The 25,821-nt window shown below is 44.6% G+C and overlaps 1 protein-coding gene across 1 annotated transcript in view; it reads right to left on the bottom strand.

The window, feature by feature from the left end:
* The window catches only part of STRIP2 (striatin interacting protein 2), a 56,648-nt gene extending 35,033 nt beyond the window's left edge, over positions 1 to 21,615 (bottom strand). Inside the window, exons 1-8 of the mRNA XM_007982886.3 lie at positions 21,424 to 21,615; positions 16,204 to 16,273; positions 12,236 to 12,310; positions 4,500 to 4,634; positions 2,895 to 3,015; positions 2,026 to 2,094; positions 1,709 to 1,815; positions 864 to 991 (exon numbers count right to left, since the gene is read on the bottom strand). Of these exons, the coding sequence (XP_007981077.2) occupies positions 864 to 991; positions 1,709 to 1,815; positions 2,026 to 2,094; positions 2,895 to 3,015; positions 4,500 to 4,634; positions 12,236 to 12,310; positions 16,204 to 16,273; positions 21,424 to 21,552 (834 nt within the window). The 5' untranslated portion in view covers positions 21,553 to 21,615. The remainder of the gene's footprint in view (positions 1 to 863; positions 992 to 1,708; positions 1,816 to 2,025; positions 2,095 to 2,894; positions 3,016 to 4,499; positions 4,635 to 12,235; positions 12,311 to 16,203; positions 16,274 to 21,423) is intronic.
* Between the last annotated feature and the right edge of the window lie 4,206 nt (positions 21,616 to 25,821).

Here is a 25,821-nt window from a genome sequence, read left to right as displayed (position 1 = left end):
ATTTACTGCCCCAGTATGGGAAATATCACAGAAGTTAGGAAAGGAATTCCTAGGGGCCTCCTCAAAAAAAAAAAAAAAGAAAGAAAAAAAATAGGAAGCTATCTCCCTTTTTAATGAACACATCCAGGTGCTATAAATCCCGAGTCACTCAATTTCCTCTGCAGTCAAGAGGCAGTTCCCCCTATTAGGCCTGCCTTGTGAGATGGGAGCCAAAAATGAAGGATCAAGTTGAATAACTAGTAACAAAAACGTAACCACATATTTATAAGAACTTCATTATTTTTAAAAAAGCAAATCCTGGCCAGGCACAGTGGCTCATGCCTGTAATCCCAACATTTTGGGAAGCCAAGGTGAAAGGATTGCTTGAGACCAGGAGTTCAAGACCAGCCCGGGCAACACAAGGAGGCCTGTCTGTAAAAAAATTATTTTTATTAAAAAAAAAAAATACATATCCTCTGTTTATCTGGAGGGAGGGCAGGCACTCATCCCAACCTTTTATAGCTAGAGAAACTGAGGGTACAGAGAGTTGCCCAAAGTTTCTCAGTATCAGCAAAGCCCAGATCTACCAACTTTCAACCAGTGTTCTTTCCATCAAACATTGGCTTTAATAAGAGAAGGTACCACTGACATCCCCAATTTATGGAGTGGCATATCCCATCCATCCAATAGAAACATGAAACCTATTCTAACATAGAACATCTGATGTCTCTAGGACAGCCTTGTTGTCCCTCCAAATTAGCAGTTGGCTAAGGGCTGCCCTATTCTGCTCCCTGGCTCCAGCCTCCTGGAATGCGACTAGAACAAAGTGAGGTGGCATAGGGTATTGCTGATCTGATAATGTGGGAATGGGGAGAATCACTCACCATGACCACCTTCCAGAGCAGAAGCAGGACCTTCTTTATGGGGAAATGAGGAGCCAGGCCACTGCAGAACTTGGTAACCATGGAGAAGAGTAGAAGGGCAAAAGGCTCCTCATTATGCATGGAGAAGCCTAGGGGTGAAGAGAGAGGGGAATGAGAAAGTGAGGATGAGGCAGCTAAAACCTTGTTCATGTAACCCTGATTCTGGACACACAGAGGAAGACACTCACCTCCCCTGAAGAATTCCAGAGTACTTGGTCCTGAGAAGGAGGCTTAGCCCCCCAGAAGGAAGCCCCTCAAGGGCAGGAAGGTAGGCCATGGAATTAAAATGACTTAGGCCCCAGAGCTTAGGGTGACGCTCTGGGGTTGGATGTCAAACTAGAAGTAACAATAACGAAGACATTGCTTTCTGGCTAAAAGACTCAATGTCATTCACTTTCCCACATCAATAAATATATTTTTAAAATCCCATAGGCCTTCATATCCTATCCCTGTCAGATGACAACACCAACTTACATTTGAGCAGAACTCAGTTTTCAAGGTGACTCAACTCATTTTTTCATGTGGGATTCGTGATGGAGTGGGAGAGGAACGGCTATTCCCACTTATAACCAAGGAAACCAAGGCATAGAGAAGTTACATGGCTGGTCTTAGCTCATAGATACAGGGGGGCAAATCAAGCCCAGCCCTTGTGCCTGCCATGCAGTATTTCTGTCCTTAAAGAAAGGACATTAATTTTAAAAAAGAAAACAAAAGAAAAAAAGGACTGTGCCTCTCCTAGGCAGATGCTCTGCTTCCCCTCTCCCATTAGCACCCCATCCACACCTTCCTCAAGTGCCATTTCTTACTTAATTCAGTGCGGAAGGTCTCCCGGGCTGTCCTCCACCCACAGGGGTCCGTCTCTCGCTCCAGGCGAATATTTTCCACCATTAGGTACATAACACTCAGCAGCACCCTGGGGTTACAGAAGAGTCACAAGAGGTTCCCAAGGCAATTCCCAGCCCACAGTCAGAGACCTCAGGGATGGTCTCTGTGGGAGCCCAACCCAGTGAGATTAGCTAGAGGGCAACTTCCTAATGGTCTGAGTCATCTGGGATTTGGGGAAAAGGGTAACCCAGGTGCTAATCATCCGCACTGTTCCAAGCCCATAGTTAGCCCCACTCACCTGAGCTCTGTGCTATCAGCTATGGAGACCGCTGGTTTCCGAAGGGCACTGCTGCAGGCCTGGCTGTTGCTGCCAGGGGGAGGAGAAAAAGAACAGGAATGCATAAGACCTCTTTTCTCTCTGTGCTCTTACTTATCACTCACACAAACATGAGTGCTTGCCATTCCCTGGCTAGGCAGCCACTAATGAAACTGGTCTAGGGTAAAGGAGCCGACAGAATTCCCTTGCCACCTCAGCAAACTCTTATCATAATATGGTGAAGACAAGGCAAGGGCAGGATCTGTGGTATCCACTCATCTTGCATTCCCCACTATGCTTAGTATTGTGCTGGACATAAAACAGATGCTAAGAAACACCTGATGAATAATAAGCAGATTGCACCCTATCTCAAACTCCTGGGTGATGGGCATGAGACAAAACAAGGGGTCACTGTAGTGGTAGCAGCAAATAAGGCAACCTCTAGAACTATAGCCCATGAGGGAAAGAATTGGGCACAGTGACAGGAATTGATTTCCTGTCTTTCTTGGGTCATGCACTCAAAACAGTTTCCCTCTTGAATTACAGAGTTAGGCTGAGCTAAGAAAGTCCTTGAATAAAAGAGAGAACCCACTCAGGATAGGCCCCTGGAGCCCAGGATTAAAGCTGTAAGTGAGGCAGAAGCTGCAGATGTATCCAACTTCCGGGAGGGAGAACAGAATATCAGAGAACATGGCTGGATGGAGGGGAACTGTCAATGAGCTTTGGGCTGAGGTGTGAGTAGACCCAGTTCCTCACAGGGGCTCTCTATAGTAAGGGAAGCAGCATAGAATATGAGGCCCCTTTAAGGAATGGGGGTTGTGTAGGCCAGCCCTTCCCCTAAGGCTTCTCACTCAATTTCCATGTGGAGTAGATCCAGGAAGGTGGAGAAGGTCCCCATCTGATACAGCAGGAAGCAGTTGTACCTGGACCAGTGTAGCACATCCACCTCTGAATCACATTCCCCAAAAGTACCTAAAGGAGCAGATACTTGTTACACGGGTTGAGAGATGGCAGTATCCCAGTTCTTTCTACCCTGCCCCATGATCTTAAGATTTTCCTATAATACTCTGCCCAATAATTAGGCTGACATAGGTATGACAGGGACCCCAAGAACTTCCTGGAATGAGTCAGGGGAGAAGAGAGGTAGTCTCCAGGGTTGGGTCCAATGTGCTCATCAATGGCCTGTCATCTTAAGGGTGGGTTCTTCCAGAAGCAGATCCTGAGGTAAGTAAGGATTCCAGTGCAATTAGCTTATTTGGGAATCATTCCCAGGAATCATCAGTAGAGATAGGGAAGAAAAGGAAGCCAAAAGAGTTCACTCAGGGGATAACTTTGGAAACAGTATAAAGCACACAACTCACAGTTATTCTATCCAAGAGGGGTGAGACAGTCAGGCTATCCATCTACTAACTCCTGTCAGTCACTGGATGAGGGTGCTAAACTAAAGGAGCACACTGATTCCCTACACTTCCTGGATGCCCTGTATGGGCTGCAGAGAAGGCCCTTGGGCAGAAGCTGGGCATGGTGGCACATGCCTGTAATCCTAGCTACTTGGGAGGTTGGAGCAGGAGGATAGCTCGAGGCTATGAGTTCAAGACCAGCCGGGGAAACATAGTGAGACTTTGTTTTAAAAAAAATTAAATAAATAAAGTCCTTGTGCAAACACATGAAGGTACTGGGAGTTGGAAGTTGGCCAGAGCACCAGATCCAAGAGATACTAGAGGGCACAGTCCTATTTGCTAGTCTTCTCTTCACCTAATGTCCACCCTTTCCCTTCTTTATTTATTATTTCTTTTTACAATTTTTTTTTTAGCTCCCAACTGGTTGGTTCTGTTAACAAGCCTCCTATTTATGATCGTAGGCTTATTTTCACTCCAGCTAGGCTATCTCATTTCCCTTTCCAACACCTGGCTAACAGGTTTCTTCTGACCAGCTTTCCCCAGTTACTCTATTTAGGTCTGATAATCTCCAAATTACTCACAGCATCCACTCCTGCAGCTATGTTGGCTTGAACTTTCAAAATGCCAATGAGAAACAATGCAAGGGGTCCATGTGTATCTGCAACACTCTCCTATTTCTCCTCAGTTTTGGGGCCAGGCCACAGTTGATGTCTTGTCTCTATGATCAGCTGGTGGTACATCATCAGCTCTGGCCACACTGACCCTCTTGCTACTATTCACATATGATTACAGTACAGGGTAGGGAAAAGAAGAACCCTATAAAAAATTCTGACATGCCTGGTAAGATAAAGGCAGATCCCAAGGGATCTAGAACAGCACTCAATACTATCTCATCTTCCTCATAAGCACAGGTTACTCCTAGCATGTGACAAGATCTGTCCTTGAGAGGCAAGAAACCTTGCTTTCCTAGCACAGCCTGCATCATCTCAGTCCTGATAATGCCCACTTCCCCCTCAAGCCTCCACCCCTCTAAAGCTAGCAAGGGTAGTCACTCACCTTGGGCCAGGTAGAGAACAGCCCGGGCCACCTTCAGCCGCCGTTCCCTACTGACCACCTCTAGCCGGTCCAAGAGTCCCATTATATAGGCCTTTTGGGCATCTTCTTCCAACTCCAGCCATTCCTTGCCCTGCACTGGGAATAAAAGGCCATATACATCTAGTGTCAGCTATTGCCACCTTTCCTGGAAAGGCTTCTCATAGCATAGCCACCTCTGATCTCAGCTCCCCCTAAAAATTATTTTCTCCAAAAGCTTTCCTTATTTCACTGAGAAAGAATAAGGGATGGGAAAAGGACCCAAAATGTTCTGGCCTGAACCCAGTCTATAGCCTCATCTTCAACATCCCCTCTATCCTCCACACACAGCCTATACTGTCCTGTCTCTCTGCCTTTCCTCAAGGAGTTCCCTTTGTCTCCCTATATATTCAATTCCTAGTCATCCTTACAGGCCCAATACAAAATGACTTCTTTCCCACTCTTACATGCCCAATATAAAATGACATTTCTCACTAATGCTCTGGCCAAATACTCTGCTTCCCCAACACTTTTTAAACTTTTCTGATACAGCATTTTCCTCTTGGATGAAGGGTGCTAAACTAGAGGAGCACACTGATTCCCTGCACTTCCTGGCTGCCCTGTATAGGCTGCGTGAGAAGGCCCTTGGGCAGAAGCTGGGCATAGTGGCACATGCCTGTAATCTTAGTTACTTGGGAGGCTGGGGCAGGATTGTTTGAGCCTCAGCTAGTTTTGTGATGTGCACATGATTTCTCTGCTCTCAAACTCTAACTTCTTTGTAAAAGCTGCTTCTCACTCCTGCCTCCTGTATCTGACACAGAATACTCACCACACATTTGTTGAACTGAAAATCAAATTGCCACTGGCCAAGTAAGGAAATGGATGAGAATGTCTGAGAATGTCACAGTGTGGGCACATGAAATTACTATTGAGAGTAGGACAAAGTTGAAGATGGGGTGAAACATTAAGGTCAAGGGTTGTATCAGGCAGCACAGGACCACCTTCTCATGCTTCTACTCCATTGCTCTCCACTTGAGACACAGAGAACCCTGTATCCCATAAGCAAGAAGGAAAGGCTACATGGTTATGGAGGTTGTGATGGTTAATACTGAGTGTTAACGTGATTGGATTGAAGGATACAAAGTATTAATCCTGGGTATGTCTGTGAGGGTGTCCCCAAGAGATTAACATTTGAGTCAGCTGGCTGGGGAAGGCAGATCTACCCTTAATCTGGTGGGTACCATCTAATCAGCTGCAGCAAATATAAAGGAGGCAGAAAAATATGAAAAGGAGACATGGGCCTAGCCTCCCAGCCTACATCTTTCTCTCATGCTGGATACTTTCTGCCCTCGAACATCAGACTCCAAGTTCTTCAGTTTTGGGACTCAGACTGGTTCTCTTTTCTCCTCAGCTTGCAGACAGCCTATTATGGGACCTTGTAATTGTGTAAGTTAATACTTGTGATTGTGTAAGTTAATACTTAAACTCCTCTCTCTCTCTCCATATATATATATATATATATCCTATTAGTTCTATCCCTCTAAGAGAACCCTGACTAATACAGATTTGGGTACCAGGAGTGGTTCTAGAGGAAGAGAATATTAAGGATGGAGTTCTTTCAGTGGTTTTGAGATTTCTGGAGCTGGCTGCTTAATATGATTAGATCCAAAAATGCTAAGGAATCTACTTCTAATAGTATGGAGAACACTGATAGTCCTTGGCAGAAACTATTTAGAGAGTTATGCAAAATAAATGCATTTGACATTCCTGATTCACCGCTCGTGAGAGGCAAGGAGTTAATGACTATACATAATACCTTTGACCATATGTGGGGAGAACCAAGGAACATAAGGAAGCTGGTTGGTTGTTCCTAAGTTCAGTGGACAAAGTGATGAAAGAAAATGATGAACTCAGGGATTCTGTCTCCCAGCTTCAGAAGCAGCTACTGAGCCTCAAATCTGCTAAGATTGCCCTGAGTGAGAGTCTTATCTCCTGTAGAGAAAGAGCTGAAATTGTGGAAAAACAGACACAAACTCTTGTCATGCAAGTGGCTGACCTGCAATGAAAGATGCATTTAAAGATACATTTACAGCCTTGTCAGGTGTCTACTGTTAAAGTGAGGGCACTTATTGGAAAAGAATGGGACCCTGAAACTTGGAATGGGGACATGTGGGAGGACCCTGGTGAAGCTGGGCACACTGAGTTTGTAAACTCTGATGAACCTTTTTTGCCAGGAGGAACCACTTCCCCATCCCCAGTAGTGGCAGTATCTCCTCCCTGACCCATGCTGCCATCAGCCTTTCCACCTTTGTCTGAGGAGATAAACCCTGCGCTACCTGAAGCAACAGTGATGGCAGTTGCCCTGAAACAGTTGCCAGGCAAGATAATGCTGCTTCTCCTCAGAAGCTACCCCCAACACCTTTGTTTGGTTCTAGACCTATAACTAGACAAAAGTCCTGGCAGTCCCCTAGAGGTGAGGTTGAGAGTATGACCCATGAGGAGGTGTGCTACACTCGAAAAGAACTATTTGAGTCCTCTAATTTATATAAACAGCAATCTGGAAAACAGGCATGGGAATGGATATTAAGGGTATGGGATAATAGAGGAAGGAACACAGAGTTGGATCAGGCTGAATTTATTGATTTAGGCCCACTAAGTAGGGACTCTGCATTTAATGTTGCAGCTTGGGGAGTTAAAAAAGGTTCTAATAGTTTATTTGTTCAGCTGAATTATGGATTAAAAGATGGCCCACTGTGAGTGAGCTGGAAATGCCTGATCTCCCTTGGTTTAATATACAGGAAGGGATCCAAAGGCTTAGGGAGATTGGGATGGTGAAGTGGATTAGTCACTTTAGACCTACTCATCCCAGCTGGGAGGGTCCAGAAGATACACCCTTGACCAATGCCTTACAAAATAGATTTGTGAAGGCAGCTACTTCATCTTCGAAGAGTACTGTAATTGCTTTTCTCCTTATGTCAGATGTAATGGTGGGAACCACAGTCACTCAACTGCAAAATTTAAATACAATGGGAATAATTGGATCCCGAGGCATCAGGGGCCAAGTGGAAGCACTCAACCATCAAAGGCAAGGTAGGTGTAGCTACCATAATGGATGGCAGAGGCAAAGGAGCATTCAGAACAGTCTGACTCATGTAAAGCTGTGGCATTGGCTAATTCATCACGGTGTTCCTAGAAGTGAAACTGATAGGAAGCCTACTGCATTCCTACTTAATTTATACAAGCAGAAAACTCCTAGGTCGAATGGACAAAAGACTAATTTGAATTATAAAAACAGAGAATCATGGCCCCTTAATCAATTTCCAGACTTGAGCCAGTTAATAGACCCAGAACCCCTTGAATGAAGGGGACGCCAGGTTCCCTTGAGGAAGGACCCCACTACATCACCGACAGTTTATGCAGTGAATTTTTCTCTGATTCTTCCTCAAGAAGACCTCTGGCCTTTTACAGGGTAACTGTGCATTGGGGAAAGGGAAATGATCAGACATTTTGGGGACTACTGGACGCTGGCTCTGAGCTGACCTTGATTCCAGGGGACTCAAAATGTCATTGTGGTCCTCCAGTTAAAGTAGGGCTCATGGAGGTCAGGTAACTACTGGAGTTTTAGCTCAGGCCTGACTTACAGTGGGCCCCCAGACTCATCCTGTGGTCACTTCCCCAGTGCCAGAGTGCATAATTGGCATAGACATACTTAGTAGCTGGCAGAACCCCCACATTGGCTCCCTGACTGGTAGGTTGAATGTTACTATGGTGGGAAAGGACAAATGGAAGCCATTAGAGCTGCCTCTACCTAGAAAAATAGTAAATCAAAAACAATATCATATCCCTGGAGGGACTGTGGAGATCAGTGCCACCATCAAGGACTTGAAAGACAAAGGAGTGGTGATTCCCACCACATCCCTGTTCAACTCTTGCATTTGGCCTGTGCAGAAGACAGATGAATCTTGGAAAATGACAGTGGATTATTATAAGCTTAACCAAGTGGTGACTCCAATTGCAGCTGCTGTACCAGATGTGGTTTCATTACTTGAGCAAATTAACACATCTCCTGGTACCTGGCACGTGGTCATTGACTTGGCAAGTACCTTTTTCTCCATTCCTGTCCATAAGGCCCACCAGAAGCAATTTGCCTCCAGCTGGCAAGGACAGCAATATACCTTTACTGTCCTACCCCAGAGGTATATCAACTCTCCAGCTTTGAGTCATAATCTTATTTGGAGAGACCTTGATCACTTTTTGCTTCCACAAGATATCACATTGGTCCATTACATTGATGACATTATGCTGACCGGATCCAGTGAGCAAGAAGTAGCAAACACATTGGACTTATTGGTGAGACATGTGTGTGCCAGAGGATGGGAAATAAACCTGATTAAAATTCAGGGACCTTCTACCTCAGTAAAATTCCTAGGGGTCTAGTGCTGTGGGGTCTGTTGAGAAATTCCTTCTTAGGTGAAGAATAAGTTGCTTCATTTGGCCCCTCCTACAACCAAGAAAGAAGCACAATGCCTAGTGGGCCTATTTGGATTTTAGAGGCAACATGTTCCTCATTTGGGTGTGTTATTCCTGCCCATTTATCTGGACCCCCTCCCCCCCAGTTCTTAGTGGGGTCCAGAACAGAAGGCTCTGCAACAGGCCCAGGCTGTTGTGGAAGCTGCTCTGCCACTTGGGCCATATGACCCAGCAAATCCAATGATGCTTGAGGTGTCAGTGGCAGATGGGGATGCTGTTTGGAGCCTTTGGCAGGCTCCCATAGGTGAATCACAGCGGAGGCCTCTAGGATTTTGGAGCAAGCCCCTGCCATCTTCTGCAGATAACTACTTTACTTTTGAGAGACAGTTCTTGGCCTGTTACTGGTCTTTGGTGGAGACTGAACGTTTGACTATAGGTCATCAAGTCACCATGCAACCTCAACTGCCTATCATGAACTGAGTGCTTTCTGACCCATCAAGCCATAAAGTGAGTCATGCACAGCAGCATTCCATCATCAAATGGAAGTGGTATATACGTGATCGGGCTCAAGCAGGTCCTGAAGGCACAAGTAAGTTACATGAGGAAGTGGCTCAAATGCCTATGGTCTCCAGTCCTGCCACCCCCAGCCTGCACCGATGGCCTCATGGGGAGCTCCCTATAAGTTGACAGAGGAAGAGAAGACTAGGGCCTGGTTTACAGATGGTTCTGCATGATATGGAGGCACCACCTGAAAGTGGATGGCTGTAGCACTACAGCCCCTTTCTAAGACATCCCTGAAGGACAGCGGTGAAGGGAAATCTTCCCAGTGGGCAGAACTTTGAGCAGTGCACCTGGTTGTATACTTTGCATGGAAGGAGAAATGGCAAGATGTGCGATTATATACTGATTCATGGGCTATAGCCAATGATTTGGCTGCATGGTCAGGGACTTGGAAGAAGCATGATTGGAAAATTGGTGACAAAAAGATTGGGGAAAGAAGTCTGTGGATGGACCTCTCTGAGTGGTCAAAACTGAAGATATCTGTATTCCATGTGAGTGCTCACCAGTGGGTGACCTCAGCAGAGGAGGAGTTTAATAATCAAGTAGATAGGATGACCCGTTCTATGGACACCAATCAGCCTCTTTCCCCAGCACCTCTGTCATCGTCCAATGGGCCCATGAACAAAGTGGCCATTGTGGCAGGGATGGAGGTTACGCATGGGCTTAGTAACATGGACTTCCACTCATCAAGGCTGACCTGGCTATGACCACTGCTGAGTGCCCAATTTGCTAGCAGCAGAGACCAACACTGAGCCCTAGATAAGGCGCCATTCCTCAGCGTGATCAGCCAGCTACCTGGTGGCAGGTTGATTGTATTGGACCTCTTCCATCATGGAAAGGGTAGAGGTTTGTCCTCACTAGAACAGACACTTACTCCAGATATGGGTTTGCCTATCCTGCAAGCAATGCTTCTGCCAAGACTACTATCCATGGATTCACGGAATGCCTCATCCACCGTAATGGTATTCCACAAAGCATTCCCTCTGACCAAGGCACTCACTTAATGGCTAAAGAAGTATGGCAGTGGGCTCGTGCTCATGGAATTCACTGGTCTTACCACATTCCCCATCATCCTGAAGCAGCTGGATTGATAGAACAGTGGAATGGCCTTTTGAAGTCACAATTACAATGCCAACTAGGTGACAATACTTTGCAGGGCTGGGGCAAAGTTCTCCAGAAGGCCGTGTATGCTCTCAATCAGCATTCAGTATATGGTACTATTTTTCCCATAGTCAGGATTCACTGGTCCAGGAATCAAGGGGTGGAAGTGGCACCACTCACCATCACCCCAGTGATCTGCTAGCAAAATTTTTGCTTCCTGTTTCCACGACATTACGTTCTGCTGGCCTAGAGGTTTTAGCTCCAGAGGGAGGAACACTGCCACCAGGAGACACAACAATGATTCCATTAAACTGGAAGTTAAGATTGCCACCTGGACACTTTGGGGTCCTTCTACCTTTAAGTCAACAGGCTAAGAAAGGAGTTACAGTATTGGCTCGGGTGATTGACCCAGACTATCAAGATGAAATCAGTCTACTACTCCACAATGGAGGTAAGGAAGAGTATGCATGGAATACAGGAGATCCATTAGGGTGTCTCTTAGTATTACCATGCCCTGTGATTAAGGTTGATGGGAAACCACAACACCCCAATCCAGACAGGACTACAAATGACCCAGACCCCTCAGGAATGAAGGTTTGGGTTACTCCACCAGGAAAAAACCACGACCTGCCAAGTTTCTTGCTGAAGGCAAAGGGAATACAGAATGGGTAGTAGAAGAAGGTAGTCATCAAAACCAGCTACAACCACGTGACTAGCTGCAGAAATGAGGACGGTAATTGTCATGAGTATTTCCTCCTTCTTTTGTTAAAAACATGTTTGTGCATGTATACACTTGTACTAATATCTTCATTTTATTTCCTTTCTCCTTTATCATATGACATAAGATTTATTGACTTCATATCAGCATTTAAGTATTGTTAACTTTATATAATAGTATTTGGGTTGGGTACTGGTGAGTTTCCAGTTGTATGAAGGATAGTTGTACTATATTAGGCATAATTATGCCCTTATTATTGTCTTTATTTGAAGATTATGTATGATCTCAGGAGAAGTGTATGAGTTCCAGTTGACAAGGGGTGGACCTGTGATGGTTAATACTGTGTGTCAACTTGATTGGATTGAAGGATACAAAGTATTGATCCTGGGTATGTCCCTGAGGATGTTGCCAAAAGAGATTAACATTTGAGTCAGCTGGCTGGGGAAGGCATATCCACCCTGAATCTGGTGGGCATAATCTAATCAGCTGCCAGCAAATATAAAACAAGCAGAAAAACATGAAAAGGAGAGATGGGCCTAGACTTCCAGCCTACATCTTTCTCCTGTGCTGGATACTTCCTGCCCTTGAACATTCGACTCCAAGTTCTTCAGTTTTGGAACTCAGACTGGCTCTCCTTGTTCCTCAGCTTGCAGACAGCCTATTGTAGGACCTTGTGATTCTGTAAGTTAATACTTAATAAACTTCCCTTTATATATCTATCTATTTATCCTATTAGCTCTATCCCTCTAAGAGAACCCTAACTAATACAGAGGGGATGAGGGATCCCACTTTGTTTTAGCCTTTTACTAGATCAGGCTGGGATATCATAGAAGGAAAAAGCAGGTCTCTATGAGTAAAGATCTGGAATTACCTTGAGTCTTGAAATCTTCTTCAAAGCACCTCCTGTTATTGGTGAATTCCAGGTTCTCAGTGTAACTATACAATTCTGTGGCAGGAAAAACAAAACAGTCACATTTGGGAGATCCTTAAAGAAGCGGCCCAAAGTAGAGAGGGTGGCATGAAAGAGCTAAAGCTTCCAACACATTCCTGTGTCCAATTCAATCCAAAGCCAGCTTCCTCCTTTTCAGAGCAGTTAAAAATAGCCACTTGTGTCCCTGGGAGATTAAACCATCAAACCTGTCCTCTTCCTGCCAGCTGGCTGCTGTAGCAGAGAAGGCAGCCTTCAACATTTGGTGAGGGCCAGGAAGAGGACTGGAGCACAGAGAGCTTAATCTCATCACTCCTGTTTCTCAGGGCTGCAACTCCTGCTTTGTCAACCCAACCAGGAACTATCCTATCTCTAAGGGAAGAGGAGGGCAACACAACTCCTGAAATTTAGAGGAAAGATCCTTGTGCTGAATCAGGAAACCAAGGCAAGGGCTGAAAAGTAAGTGCTAGATGGCTCTTCAGGATTGGAGCCAGTTCATTCTCTCCCTGCTAAGTTTCCTCAAAGGGTATACAAGTTTAGACTCCTGCCCACAGCCACTAAGCAGAGGCTGCAAAAAAAAAAAAAACTCTAGAGAACAGCTATGATTGTCAAAGGGCTGTTGTGCCCAGGAAAATCTAACTTTGCTAACAGCAGCTTCTCAATACAAAATGCAGAAAGCTTATGAGAAATAGAAATGCCGGCCACGTGTGATGGCTCAGACCTATAGGATTATAATCCCAGCACTTTGGGAGGCTGAGGCAGGACGACTGCTTGAGGCCAGGAGTTCGAGACTAGCCTGGGCAACACAGCATGACCCCATCTCTACAAAAAATTTAAACGTTAGCCAGGTGTAGTGGCACATGACTGTAGTCCTAGCTACTTAGGAGGCTGAGGTGGAGGATCGTTTGAACTTAAGAGTTTGAGGCTTTAGTAAGCTATGATCATGTCACTGCACTCCAGCCTGGGGTAACAGAATGAGACTCTGTCTCTTAAAAAAAAAAGAAAGAAAGAAAGAAGAAAGAAAAGCAATAAAAACACCCTTTCCTACTCTCTCGCTGTCTCTCTGCAGAACATTATATACGTACTTTCGTCTTACAGAAGATGAAGAACTGAAATACAGAAGTCAACAGATGATAGAACAGATTTCCTTTAAATCTCTGCTCCCTACCTGAGACCCTTCCTGGAAATTTAACTAGGTCACAGGTAATTCACAAAGCAAGAGAAATTCATGTATGTTCCAGCCAGCTGTGTAATGGTTGAGAAACACCTTGTCTGGGAGTCAGGGCTTTTGAGTCCTAAGTTCCAGAATCCAGGAGTGACCAGAAGCAAATCCCATCACTGAATCTTAAATTCTTCAGTCATTAGTGTAGAAGGTGAATATATATATTTTTAAGAGTAAAGCACCACAAGCCAAATCAGAAAAGTGGGCAAGGCTCTTAGGTACTGAACTGTTGTTCTGGTCTTTTTATTTTTAAATTTTAGATTATGAATTTTTATATACAGGTAAGTACAGAATAGTACATTTAAGACACCTGTGTATTATCTTCTACCCAGGTCAAACAAATGTTAGCATTTGTTATATTTGCTTCAAGACTGCTCCCCAGTCTATCTTATTCCCTTCTCCAGAGGCAACCACTATAATGAAATTGGTGTATATCCTCATATGCCTATTTTTCTACTTTTGCTATATGCATATATGCCTATAAACATATGATATTGTTCTGTTTAAAAACTTTTTTATCCAAGCGGTATCCCATTGTATAAATTCCTTTGTTACTGCTCCTTTCTCCCAATTTTGTCTTTAGCACTTATTATTATTATTATTATTTGAGATGGGGTCTTTCTCTGTCACCCAGGTTGGAGTGCAGTGGCGCGATCTTGGCTCACTGCAACCTCCGCCTCCCGGGTTCAAGCTTCCCGAGTAGCTGGGACTACAGGTGCACGCCACAATGCCCAGCTAATTTTTGTATTTTTAGTAGAGACGAGGTTTCACCATATTGGTCAGGCTGGTCTCGAACTCCTGACAGATGATCCACCCGCTTTGGCCTCCCAAAGTGCTGGGATTACAGATGTGAGCTACCGTGCCCAGTCAAGCATTTATTAATATTGAAACATGTTGAGGCCAGGTGTGGTGGCTCACACCTGTAGTCCCAGCACTTTGGAAGGCCAAGTCAGGAGGATCACTTGAGCCCAGGAGTTCAGGACCAGCCTGGGGGCAACATGGTGAGACTTTGTTTCTACAAAAGATAAACAAAATTAGCTGGACATGGTGGCACAAAATTAGCTGGGCATGATAGGGCACGCCTATGGTCTTAGCTACTTGAGAGGATAGAATGGGAGGATCACTTGAACCCAAGAGGTCAAGGCTGTAGTGAGCTGAGATTGTGCCACTCCAGCGTAGGCAACATTGCCAGAGCCTGTCTCAAAAACATAAATAAATAAATAAATATCTTGATTTAGATCAATTATTTTAAGGGCTATTCAATAGCTTACTGCACTAATATGCTATAGTTTATCCATTTCCCTACTGATGAGCATTGTAGGTTGTTTCCAACTTTTTACACTGATAAACAAGGCTGCAGTAAATATCTCTGTATATTTTCTTGTGCCCAAGTGTAATTTTCTTTAGAGTGGATATTTAGGAGTAAACTTGTTGGGTCACAATATGTGTACATCTTCAACTTTGCAAGATATAAGCAAAATGCTTTCCAATTTTATAAAGCAAAATGCTTTTCAATTTTATATTCTGCTCCCCAATGTCTAGCAGTGCATAAAAGTACTAATTTCTCTGCACCCTCACCAACCCCAGGCTTTTAAGTTTTGCACTCTGATGATTGTGAAATAATATTATTTTGTTTTTCCTCATTTACTAACAAAGTTCAACATATTTTCATATATTTATTGACCATTTGGCTTTTTCTTCTATAAATTCCCATTTATATTATTTGCCCACTTCTCTGTTGGGTTGCTCATCTCTCTCCTCTCTTTAATATATATATATATATATTTGTATCATATTCCTATTATGAATTCTAATCCTTTGTTGGTTATTAAACTTAGCTCTCTATTTCTCTGTCACTCATCACAAAATTTATTCCTTGTGCTTATGCACAAGAACTTCTTTAAAATTGTCTCTTTTCTCTGAAAAAGCATGTCTCAAAGTGTCACTTCCATGTGACAGAATGTTTAACTTTCACACCATCTCACCCAAAGCTCGTGTATTAATAACTGGCATTTGTAGCACATGTAACATGGAGGCCCTTAATGTGAGGAGATCACATTTACCCTAAGCTAAAAATCCAGACAGAGAGAAGCAGGCCAGCACTGAAAGATGAATGCAATCACTTAACTCCAGCTCATAAACATCCAAGCAGAACTCCACTATGATGGTCCAGCCTTGCTCAGCTGGCCAGTTGAGTAGGGAGTTTTTCCTCAGACTTTGTTGAGATTTTAATAAGGGGCAGATGCGAGAGGAAGAAGGAAAAGATGGAGGTAGAGGAGACAAAGGAAAAAGATGGCATGGGATAGAAAAAGGTAGCAGAAAGGAGGAGGCAGGCAAAGATACGGGTGACAGGAAGAGAAAGAGGAGGAATAGGGAGAAGATGGAGAGAAAACTGATTTGAGAGTGTACCAAATCAGTTATTTTCAAAGAGAATAAAGAAGAGTGAGCAGGAAAGAGTGATAGAATGACAGAATGAAGAATACCATAGCCAAGGAGAATCACAGAAGGAAATGTGAAGACAAATAAAGAGATATTTACCACTCTGGGGTGGAGAGAAAAAGGAATGTGGAGAACAGCCTTGGTTCAACAGCCACTTGGTGAGAACAGACAAGCTTCCAGGGAGATCACAGGCCCCTTCCCTCTCCTCCTGGCCGTTCTTCCACTAGCTACTGACCCATCTACCTCATACCTGACAACTCTGCTGCATGCCCATCTGCATCTCCATACTCAAACTCCAGAGTGGGACAGTCCACAGAGCCCTGTAACAGAGAAATCTTGTTGGTAACTGGGATAACTTGGAAAAAGGGGTTGCCAAGGGAAGACTGTACCCTTATTTATCTTCTTCCCCTCATGGAGGCCAAGGTTAGATCAGGGAGACAGTTAGGAGAGTCCTATTTGGGTCTTTCATCTCAGAGGTACCCTATACTAAGCCAAAACTTGAGGCTCAGTGTGGGGAGGGGCTGAGGATTCCCATGCAAAACCAGAAAGTCTGAATAAAGGGCCAGGATCTCAAAAACATATGAAAGCTATGGTCTGTGTCCACATCTAATCTACATGAACACAGACCAGAGGAGCATCTAGCCGATTTATATAAATTTGAGACAGACAGAAACAAAGAGCACTGGATTCTAGCTTTAGTTCTGTCATCAACCCACTGTACGATATAGATCAAGTCTCATGCTGTGGATCATAGTTCCTTATTTTTAAAGAGGTTTTTTAGCTCTAATATTCTGCAACTTTAGGACTGTCAAATAATACAACACCTCCACTCCAAGTTGTAGTAAAGATTAGATTTCCTATGATGATGTATGTATAAAGTTAATCCTATTAAATATATTTTAATATAATCCCATCTTCTAACTTATTTAAACATTTTGGGATATTTCCTTCCTGTATATGTTAATATATATGAATTTTTAAAATTCTCAGTCTCAGCTCTGTCACATACTATTTGATCTTGGACAAGTTAACCTCTCTGTACCTCAGTGTGACATAAAAAATACACTGTTCTTTGCCCCTGGTTCCTGGTACAGAGCTCCTGAAATTCTTAGAAGTTCCTGAGTGATAGGAGTGTCAGTTATTCATAATGAGTCACTGTCAGCTTTACCAGAATTTATGCTCATGAGGTGACTTATGTTAGGAAAGACCAAGCACAAGATTAGTGTTTAACTTTCAGCACCATCCCCACATCCAGGGAGGGGAGGGGTACTACAGATTAAGTTCAGTCATATGGCCAATAGTTTAATTATGCCTAGGTAATGAAACACCATATGAAAACCCAGAAACAACTAGGTTCAGGCAGCTTTTGGGTTGAGGAATAAACAGATGTGCTAGGAGAGTGCTTCCCAGGGTGTATATGGAAGCTCTGCACCACCCCAAACCCATACTTTGTCCTTTGCATCTCTTCCATTTAGCTGTTCCTGAGTTGTATCCTTTATAATAAAATTATAATTCTAATTACATGCTTTCCTGAATTTTGTGAGTTATTCTAGCAAATTATGGAACCTGAAAGGAAGATCATGATAACCGCTTAATTTGTAGTTGGCCAGGCTGAAGTGTAGATAGCTTGGGGATCCCACCTATGGTTGGCGTCTAAAGTAGGGCCTTGCAGGACTGAGCCCTTAACTTGCAGGGTCTGTGATAATTCTAGGTAGTTAGTGTCAGAATTGAATTGAATTGTTGGACATCTAGTTGGTGTCAGGGAATTGTTGGAAAATTACCTGCTCAGTTTTCCCATCTGTAAAATGAGGATGATAACAGGACTTACTTCATAGGGTTATTTTAAGGACTCAATGAGTTAATACAAAAAGCACACAGCCTAGCACTTGGTAGCACTATGTGGGAGGTCACTCTATTTATGATTTTAATATTATATTATAAAGGCATTCTTCTCATATTATTATGACTATTAGTTTAAATGATTGTATAAATGGATGTACATTTATTGGTTTACTTAACTAGTTACTTACTGTTGAATATTTAAATTGTTTTTAATTTTCCTTTATTATATGCATGAAACTGTAATAGACTTATACTTTTTTCTATATTTAGGATATTTCCTAAGCATAGAGTTTTATAAAGAAAATTAATGAATCAAATCTTATGAACATTTTTAAAGCTCTTTGTATATAAGTTGTTCCCCCAAAACATTATGTCAATTTATACTGTCAACAAGGCGAATCATGTTTAAATCCACTATAGCAAAGATTTCCAAACTTTTGGATTACAGGGAACAGTAGGGAAAAAGAAAAAGGCGGAGAGTGGCAAATGACGGAGGGTTGTTGCTATTTTATTCTGATAGGCACGGACTTTAAAAACTTTTTAAAAAAATTCAGAAAAGAACTGTTTAAACCCCCAAAATGAAGGACAGAATCTCAGAATAAAGAACAGCCATTAAAAACTGTTTTTCAAACTTTTTGGAAAAATGATACATTTTACATTATATCCCAGCACGCGCTTGCGCGCGCGCGCGCGCGCGCGCACACACACACACACACACACACACAAACTGGAACAAAAGTTTAACAAAGTATTTACCTTTACTGTATGTGATGCACTATTTTATATTATTTTATTCCTTTTCTTTCTTTCTTTTCTTTTTTTTTTTTAAAGACAGGGTCTTCCTCTCACCCAAGCTGGAGTGCAGTGGCACAATCACAGCTCACTGCGGCCTCAACTTCCTGGGCTTAAGTGATTCTCCCACCTCAGCCTCTTGAGCAGCTGGGACAACAGGCGCGCACCATCATGCTCGGCTAAATTATTTTTTATTTTTTATTTTTTGTAGAGATCGGGTCTGCCTACATTTCCCAGGTTGGTCTTGAATTCCTGAGCTGAAGCTATCCACCTGCCTCAGTCTCCCAAAGTGCTGGATAAAATACATGAGCCATCACACTGGCTTTATTTTTTAAAATAAAAATTTTAGCCTCAATTAATAGTTGTCCCCTATAACAGTTTGGAAAACACTGTTTTAAATTGTATACATCCTTAAATTTAATATATTGAACTAAATTTTTAGAAAAACTCACTTCGATGACCTGAATTTTCCTCATTTTACCACAGACCAGTTAAAACTTTGTCAAGGAGTTGGAGATCAATAAACCAGATCTGGCTAAAAGAGGTCTGAGGTGAATCCTTTTGTTAGGTTAAGACTCTTCTTATTAAGCAAACAATTATTCTTTAGCTTCCTTTTTAGGTTGGGATGTTCGTTCACACACTAAGCTAGTGGGAGAAGGTAGGTCAACAGTGCTTTCATAAACAGTGATACATGATGAGGCTCTCTTGACTTGTGCCACAGTAATTCTCTTCTAGTGATTTTTTAAAAGCCCTGGAGAGGAAAAAAAAAACCCATCTCCTCCAAGGACTGCCTTCCACAGGAAAGCAAAAAGAAGCAGAGAAGAAAAGCAGATCTGGCACCTGGGTACTGTGGTGATAAGGGATGTACTGGCAGGTAAAAGGAGTTCTGCTGCCGCAGAAGGTAAAGGAAAGCTAATCTTTCCAGCCAGGCTTTCGGCAGGCAATGAGCCCAGATAGAGATGATTGCAGCAGTTGTTCATTTCCAGGCATGAAGAGTGCTGCTGCAGACAATCAGCAGGTAAACTGCGGTGCAGGTGGAAAGCTTTCGAGTCTCAAAGGACTGTACTCTCAGAGCCTTTGCCTGAAGAAGACTTGACAGGTGGGGAACAGATTGCAACCTTAGAAGGGAGACCCAGGCAGAGACTTTTATTCCCCCCATAGAACATACCATTGTTAAATTATTTTATTTATTTACTCACAATTTGTCTCCCCATGGGGGAAGACCCTATCTTGTTCACTGATATGTCCCTAGCACCTAAAATAGTGACTGGCAGAAAGTCCTCGATAAATAATTATTGAATTAATGAATAGCTCACCTCCCCAAAAAAACATCTGAGCGAGAACAATGTCTTTGTGGGGGAAGGAGGTACAGGGTGCCTTAAAAGATCAGACTCCTCTTGAGGTAGGGAGGGAGATGATGTGGTGGATATCATCTAGCAAGACAGGAGGGCTGAGCTCTGCCTCTGCAAGGTGGTGACTTTGGGCCAGTCTTTTCATCTCCACTTCTACCTTTTAAAAAATGAATGGATTCCTCCTACTCTACCTACATCAAAATGGAAAGCATACATGAAATCACTTTGGAAACTGAAATGCTATTTAAATGGTAAGGCAAGGTCTGGAATGCCAAAGACCTGGCTTCTAGTACCAGCTCTGCCACTTGATGATGATGATGACGACGACAGTAATATACTCAGAGTTACTATGTACTGATTAATTACATGCATTGTGCCTGCACTGTGCCAAACATTTTATAGTCAATTATCTCATTTTGACTTTATCACAACCTTCTGAGGTAGGCAGTGTTAATCTCATTTTACAGATGAAGAAACTGGAGCTCAGAGAGGTTTGGTAATGTGCCGAAAATCACACAGGCAGTAAATGGTAGGGCTGGGATTCAAAACCTGGTCTGACTACTCCAAAGCCTGGTGTTCTTGACCACAAAGTATGCCAGATGTCTGATCTTGGGCAAGTCACTCCTCTTTCTTTTAGGTCTGTAAAATTAAAGGGCTATACCAGATGATCTCTGCAGACCCTGCCACATCTGACATTTTGTCATCTATTCTGATCCCCGCTCCGCTCAGATCCAACGGATGGAAACTGCCTCATCCGAGGGGATAGGGGAGTGATAATAATTCAATGCTTTCATCTTCCTAGGTAGCGTTTCTTTTTTCAGGAGAGGAGGAAGAGATCGAAATATTCATACTCCTATCTGTATCCTGGGACTGCTCCCTCCAGATAGCCACTCCTGCACTGCAGGGGCCTGATGTCCGCGGAAGGCGCTCCCTAAACGGCCTAAGACTTACGGGGGATGGGGGTGAAGGGGATGGGCAGGGAACGGGCAAGTCCCTCGGCCACAGTGGATCTGTCCAGGGGCCCGCCGCAGACAGCCTGGGGTGGGGGAGTGCGGTTGCCCCACTCGCCAATCCTGCTTTCCTGCAGCTGAGCTCCAGCCTCCCATCCCTCAAGCCAGTCACTTCACCTCTCCGCTCCTGTTCCCCCTCCATAAACTGGGATCGGAATTTCTGCTTCAAGGGGCTGCAGCGATGAAGTGAGATAAATATTTGGAAAGTATCTGGTCCGCTCAATACCGCGCTCATCTTCGCGCAGCGGGGGAAAGCCAGAGGGCTAGAAAGCCCCCAACCCGCGGCAGGAGACGTGCGGACAAGGGTCGGGGCCAAAAAGCCCAGAGTACAGCCTCTAGGACCCCGCAGGCGCCCACTGCGCGGGGCTGACCGAGCGCGCCGAGGGCTCCGGGGCCGAGGCCGAATCACCTCAGCCGCCGCTTCCCGCCCGCGAGCGTCTGCGGGCCCCAGCCGAAGCTCTCCGGGCTCCTCACCTCTGACTCCCGCCGCTGGCTTCGGAACGCTTCGCGGCCCTTGGGCGCCGCCTGCTTCCCTTTGCCGCCGCCGTTGCCATTGCCATTTGCGGGAGGGCCCCCGGTCCCGGGCACGGCGGGGTCCTCCATGCTGCTGGTCAGCGGCTCCCCTCAGGGTTCAGCTCGCTTTGCCCCGGGCGACCCCACAGCCGCGCGCCGGGAGCCAGGACCCGCCCCCTCCGCCGCTATTGGTTACGGCCGCTGGCCGCAACCCCGCCCCGCGAGGTGATTGGCTGCTCGACCGGCTGGAGCGGGACACGAGGAGGTGGGGGCTCATTGAAGAGATTTTGGGGTATCTTTTTAGTCCTGCGGCATTGCTGGCAGCCAGAGACTCCCAGGTTAGCTACAGGCTCCACGACTTGCGAAAGCTGGGCCTTGAGCTCAGGCGGTTTATCTCTGTGCTCCTCACTCGGTGTCTCTCAGCACTCACCCCCGTCCCTGTAGCGACCTTTTCTGGAGCTCTAGTCTCCGCCTCCTGCTCCACTGTAGCCTCCGTTTCCCTGTTACCACCGACCCGGACCCCCACATCCCGGCTCCTGCACACGTCCCATATCCCGCTTAGTTGCAGAGGAGGGATGGCACCGCCAGGTGGCCAGGGACATCGCCCGAAACGAGGGACTCGCTGTCTCCGGAAGCTGAGAATTCTCAGCGTTTTTCTGAAGAGAACGCATCTCGCCCGGAGCTAGGGCTTGGCTGGGAGACTGGGGGTCTAAGGGTGGGATGGGGGCGTTTTTCCGTCACTGAAATTGGTGATGCCCTCGAGGGCTGCTCCTGTCATCTGCCCTTCTCTGCTGTAGGGTGCCTCTTCCTCATGGTGTGTAAATGTTGACTGGAGAGCAAGCCCCCACCCTCACCTCACCTGCTCGCCAGTCCTTTCTTTCCTTCCTCTCTCTTTTCTAAGATGCTTCCTAAGGGCTCATTGTTACTGGGAGCAAAAGAGGCTGTTTGATCTGCCCTCTCCTGAATTTAAAAAAGCAGCTTGTAGTAAATATTTAGACAGTCTGACTTGGTAATAGAACCCCCAAAGACGTAGGCCCAGGGGAACGGGTGGGACCAAATCGCTCTCCCTAGCCTAGTTGCTTTCGGAAGGGTCTGGGGTATTGTTGAACTGTGCTTGGTGCCAGGCACTGCAGTAGGCGCTTTCCAGATATCACATCATACCTCTCCCCGACAGGGTATTTTTACGAATCCAATGTTACTGATGAGGAAACCAGCACTTGCAGATTCCTCCCTGCAGTTCCCAAGGTATCATATTCTATCTCGTCTCAGGGTCTTGCCTATGCTGTTCTCTGGAGGAGACTGTCTTCTCTTCTCCTGGTTGATTCCTTTTCTCCCTTCCCTTAAAGATTCTAGTTAGTTATCACCTCCTCCTCCTCCACAAAGCTTTCCTTTTGGCCCTCAACTCATTCAGGCTGTGTTGGTGTCAAGCCAGTTCTGCCTAGATCCAAAATCCTAACATTTTCCACAATATACCCAAAGCAAGGGGCCTAGAGGAATTAATCCACCTTCCCATATCTTAGGGACAACTCTGTCCCTTTCTTACCATCTTTCTCTCTCTCACTTTTCCTTTTGCCAGTTCATCGGTGACAGAACAAGGCAAGTTTGAGAGCACTCTTTGGAGCTTTTTGGGTTTTCTCACCCTGGTCCTCAATATCTCCTTACTGTACCCACCCATCTTCCCTTTCCTCTTCCAGTCCCTCTCCTCTCCCCATCCACATATAGGCTACTTGCGAGTAAGACCAAATTTAGCTCATTTTTGTATGCCCCTAATTTATGTACGTTTAACACAGGGTTTCACAGTCTCTCTACTATTGACAATTGGGGCTGAACACTTATTGTAGTGGGCTGTCCTGTGCATTGTAGGATGCTTAGCAGAATACCTGACCTCTCTTCACTAGATGCCAGTAAGTAGTATCCTCCCACTAGTGCGACAATCAAAAATGTCTCCAGATACTGAAAAATGTCCCTGGTGGTGGTGGTGGTGGGGAGGGGCATTTACAGAATTGAATTGATATGAATTTCGAAGAAAGTCCCTGGCTCAAGGCCTGAACTACTTGACTTTGGAGTTTTTTCAGGGTATAATTTGTTAAACTCTTAAAAAATTACACTCTGCTTTAAAATTCACAACCCACGCCTTGCTCATCACTGCTTCAGTGTGGTAAACCTGCCACAGCACAGCCCATTGGGGTTTCTTAATAAAAAGAATTCATTATTCTATCTCTTTTCTTCCCAGTACTTCTTCTCCTCCTAAGTAGTCAGAGCCCTAAGGTTAACAGGCCCAGAACTTCATATTCTTTTGTGAGCCTAGTCAATCAGCAGGATATCAACCGTGGTAGCAGACAGGAGCGGCCAGTTTTAACGCTTTATTCCTTTTCCTGCCTACTCCTAGGGGAAAGGGCAGACTGATCTTGGGAGTAAGATAGAGGACAGCTTGCAAGTCCCCTCTGGTGGCTATCTAAAGCCACTTACTAAGCCTAGAGCTCCATCTGGCTTTAATTTCAGAGAAGGAATGTGTAAAACTGGTGCTATGAAGACTGCGTAGAGTCAACACAAAACCTCAATCCATGATCTTTTCCACATCTCAATGGAATAGAAGACCTTTACTAAGATCAGACACCTATGTGCTCATTATAGGCCCAGACATTCAAAATTTCTAATAAGGAGGAAGATATCTGGAAACGACTGGAAGATGCAACAAGAAATCACAGAGTAACTGAAAACTTTGAAACTATAGGCCATGGAATTGGCACACATTCAATTTATTTTAGCTTATTTGTCAACAAAGGCATGTTAGCCATCAATACCATTCACCACAGAGGCACCCATACCTGGGAGCTAGTCGAGGCTGGTCAAGTCTTTCCACCTTGCAGAGATGACTCTAATGCTGTTATTTTTATATTTGACTTTATTAAAAAACCTACATTACCAATTTCCCTTGTCCCAAAACTCAAGGCTGCCAGCAGAGGGTTGGAGGTATAAATAGGTATAGTTACAATAATCACATATACCCTTTTCCCCATATAAGCACTCCACTTTAATCCACAGAGGTCAGATACTTTACTAAATGGATAGTACCTGGCACTGAGAAAGCTTAATAAGATGCAGGAAGTTTTAAAGTACCTGCTTTTTGAGGCTACCAGGCAGTTATGATAATTTAGTAAAAAAAGGATAGAACACCCTCCTCTCTCCATAAAGGGCACCTGTGGGTGTAATGATGCAACAGAGGTTGTAGAGCTCTAGACTGAGACAAGGAATTATGTGTATGCAGTCAGCAGTGCGCGCCAGGCTCTGTAAATAAGCAGCACTTTTTATACATCAGTTCATTAAATCCTTACCCTAGGAGATAAGCAGTATCCATTTCACAGGCAAGAAAATCAAGGCTGTGAGTGGTTATATAATTTGGCTAAGTTACATAACTTGTAAATGGCAGAGCTGGGATTCAAACCCAAGCTAGCCTGTTTCAAAGTTCAAGTTATTTTCCACAATACTGTGAGGTGGAGAAACTTGTGCAGCAGTGGACAGCTTGGGCTTACCCTGTGATTCTGAAATGAAGACCCAGGCACCCAAGGTTCCATCCTTCACAAATGAGGAGTCAAGCCCTGTCGCAGGGGAGCGAATCCTTTCAGCTGCCTCACTGGCTTCACTGCTAGCTGCTGCATTCTCCTCCTAACTGGAATGGCACTAATTTTGAGGATTACCGACTGCCCAGACTATTCTAGTCCTGTGGCCCTTAATCTAAATAATCAGACTCCAAAGTGGCAGAAGATTCTGCTATGGAAAGAAAACATCTTGCATACAGGATGCAGAACTAGCTTAGGTTGTCAACTAAAGAAGGTGGCTATCAGAAAGCTACCCAAAGATGGTTACCCTACTGGCAGTTGAGAAAGAATAGGCAATTGGATTCATCCTTTGGTTGATTATGTCAGGCAACTTGATTTAGAGACAAATCTCTGCCTGATGCACTTCTTTCTTCCCTTTGGCCGGATATAATCAGGTCCTAGTTATCAGGGTCCTTTGGTCCCAAACTGGGGGATGCTGATTTCCTGCGCTTTTCAACTAAAAGTGAGTCAGGGACCTAGAACTATGGTTTGGTTTCTCTGCCTTAAGCCTACAGTCCTCAACTCCCCAGGGTGGTGGTTCTGAGAAGGCAGGTTCTTTATACACACAGCCAGGATGCACGTGTGTGCTGGCAGGTAGGAGGGGAACAGGATGTTTATTAACAAAGCTAAGGTCATTCAAACATGCCCATTGGTAATATTTTCACATCCTTGCCCTACAGCAGGATCTCTAGTTTGTTGCCCAGAGATCTCTCTCATCTCTGAATTCCTAGTTCATAGAAACAAGAAATACCCTTAGGAG

Source organism: Chlorocebus sabaeus, chromosome 21 (genome assembly GCF_047675955.1).
Source record: "Chlorocebus sabaeus isolate Y175 chromosome 21, mChlSab1.0.hap1, whole genome shotgun sequence".
NCBI lineage: Eukaryota > Metazoa > Chordata > Mammalia > Primates > Cercopithecidae > Chlorocebus > Chlorocebus sabaeus.
The sequence above is the reverse complement of the archived record's forward strand: the minus strand, read 5'-3'. Positions and strand labels throughout refer to the sequence as shown.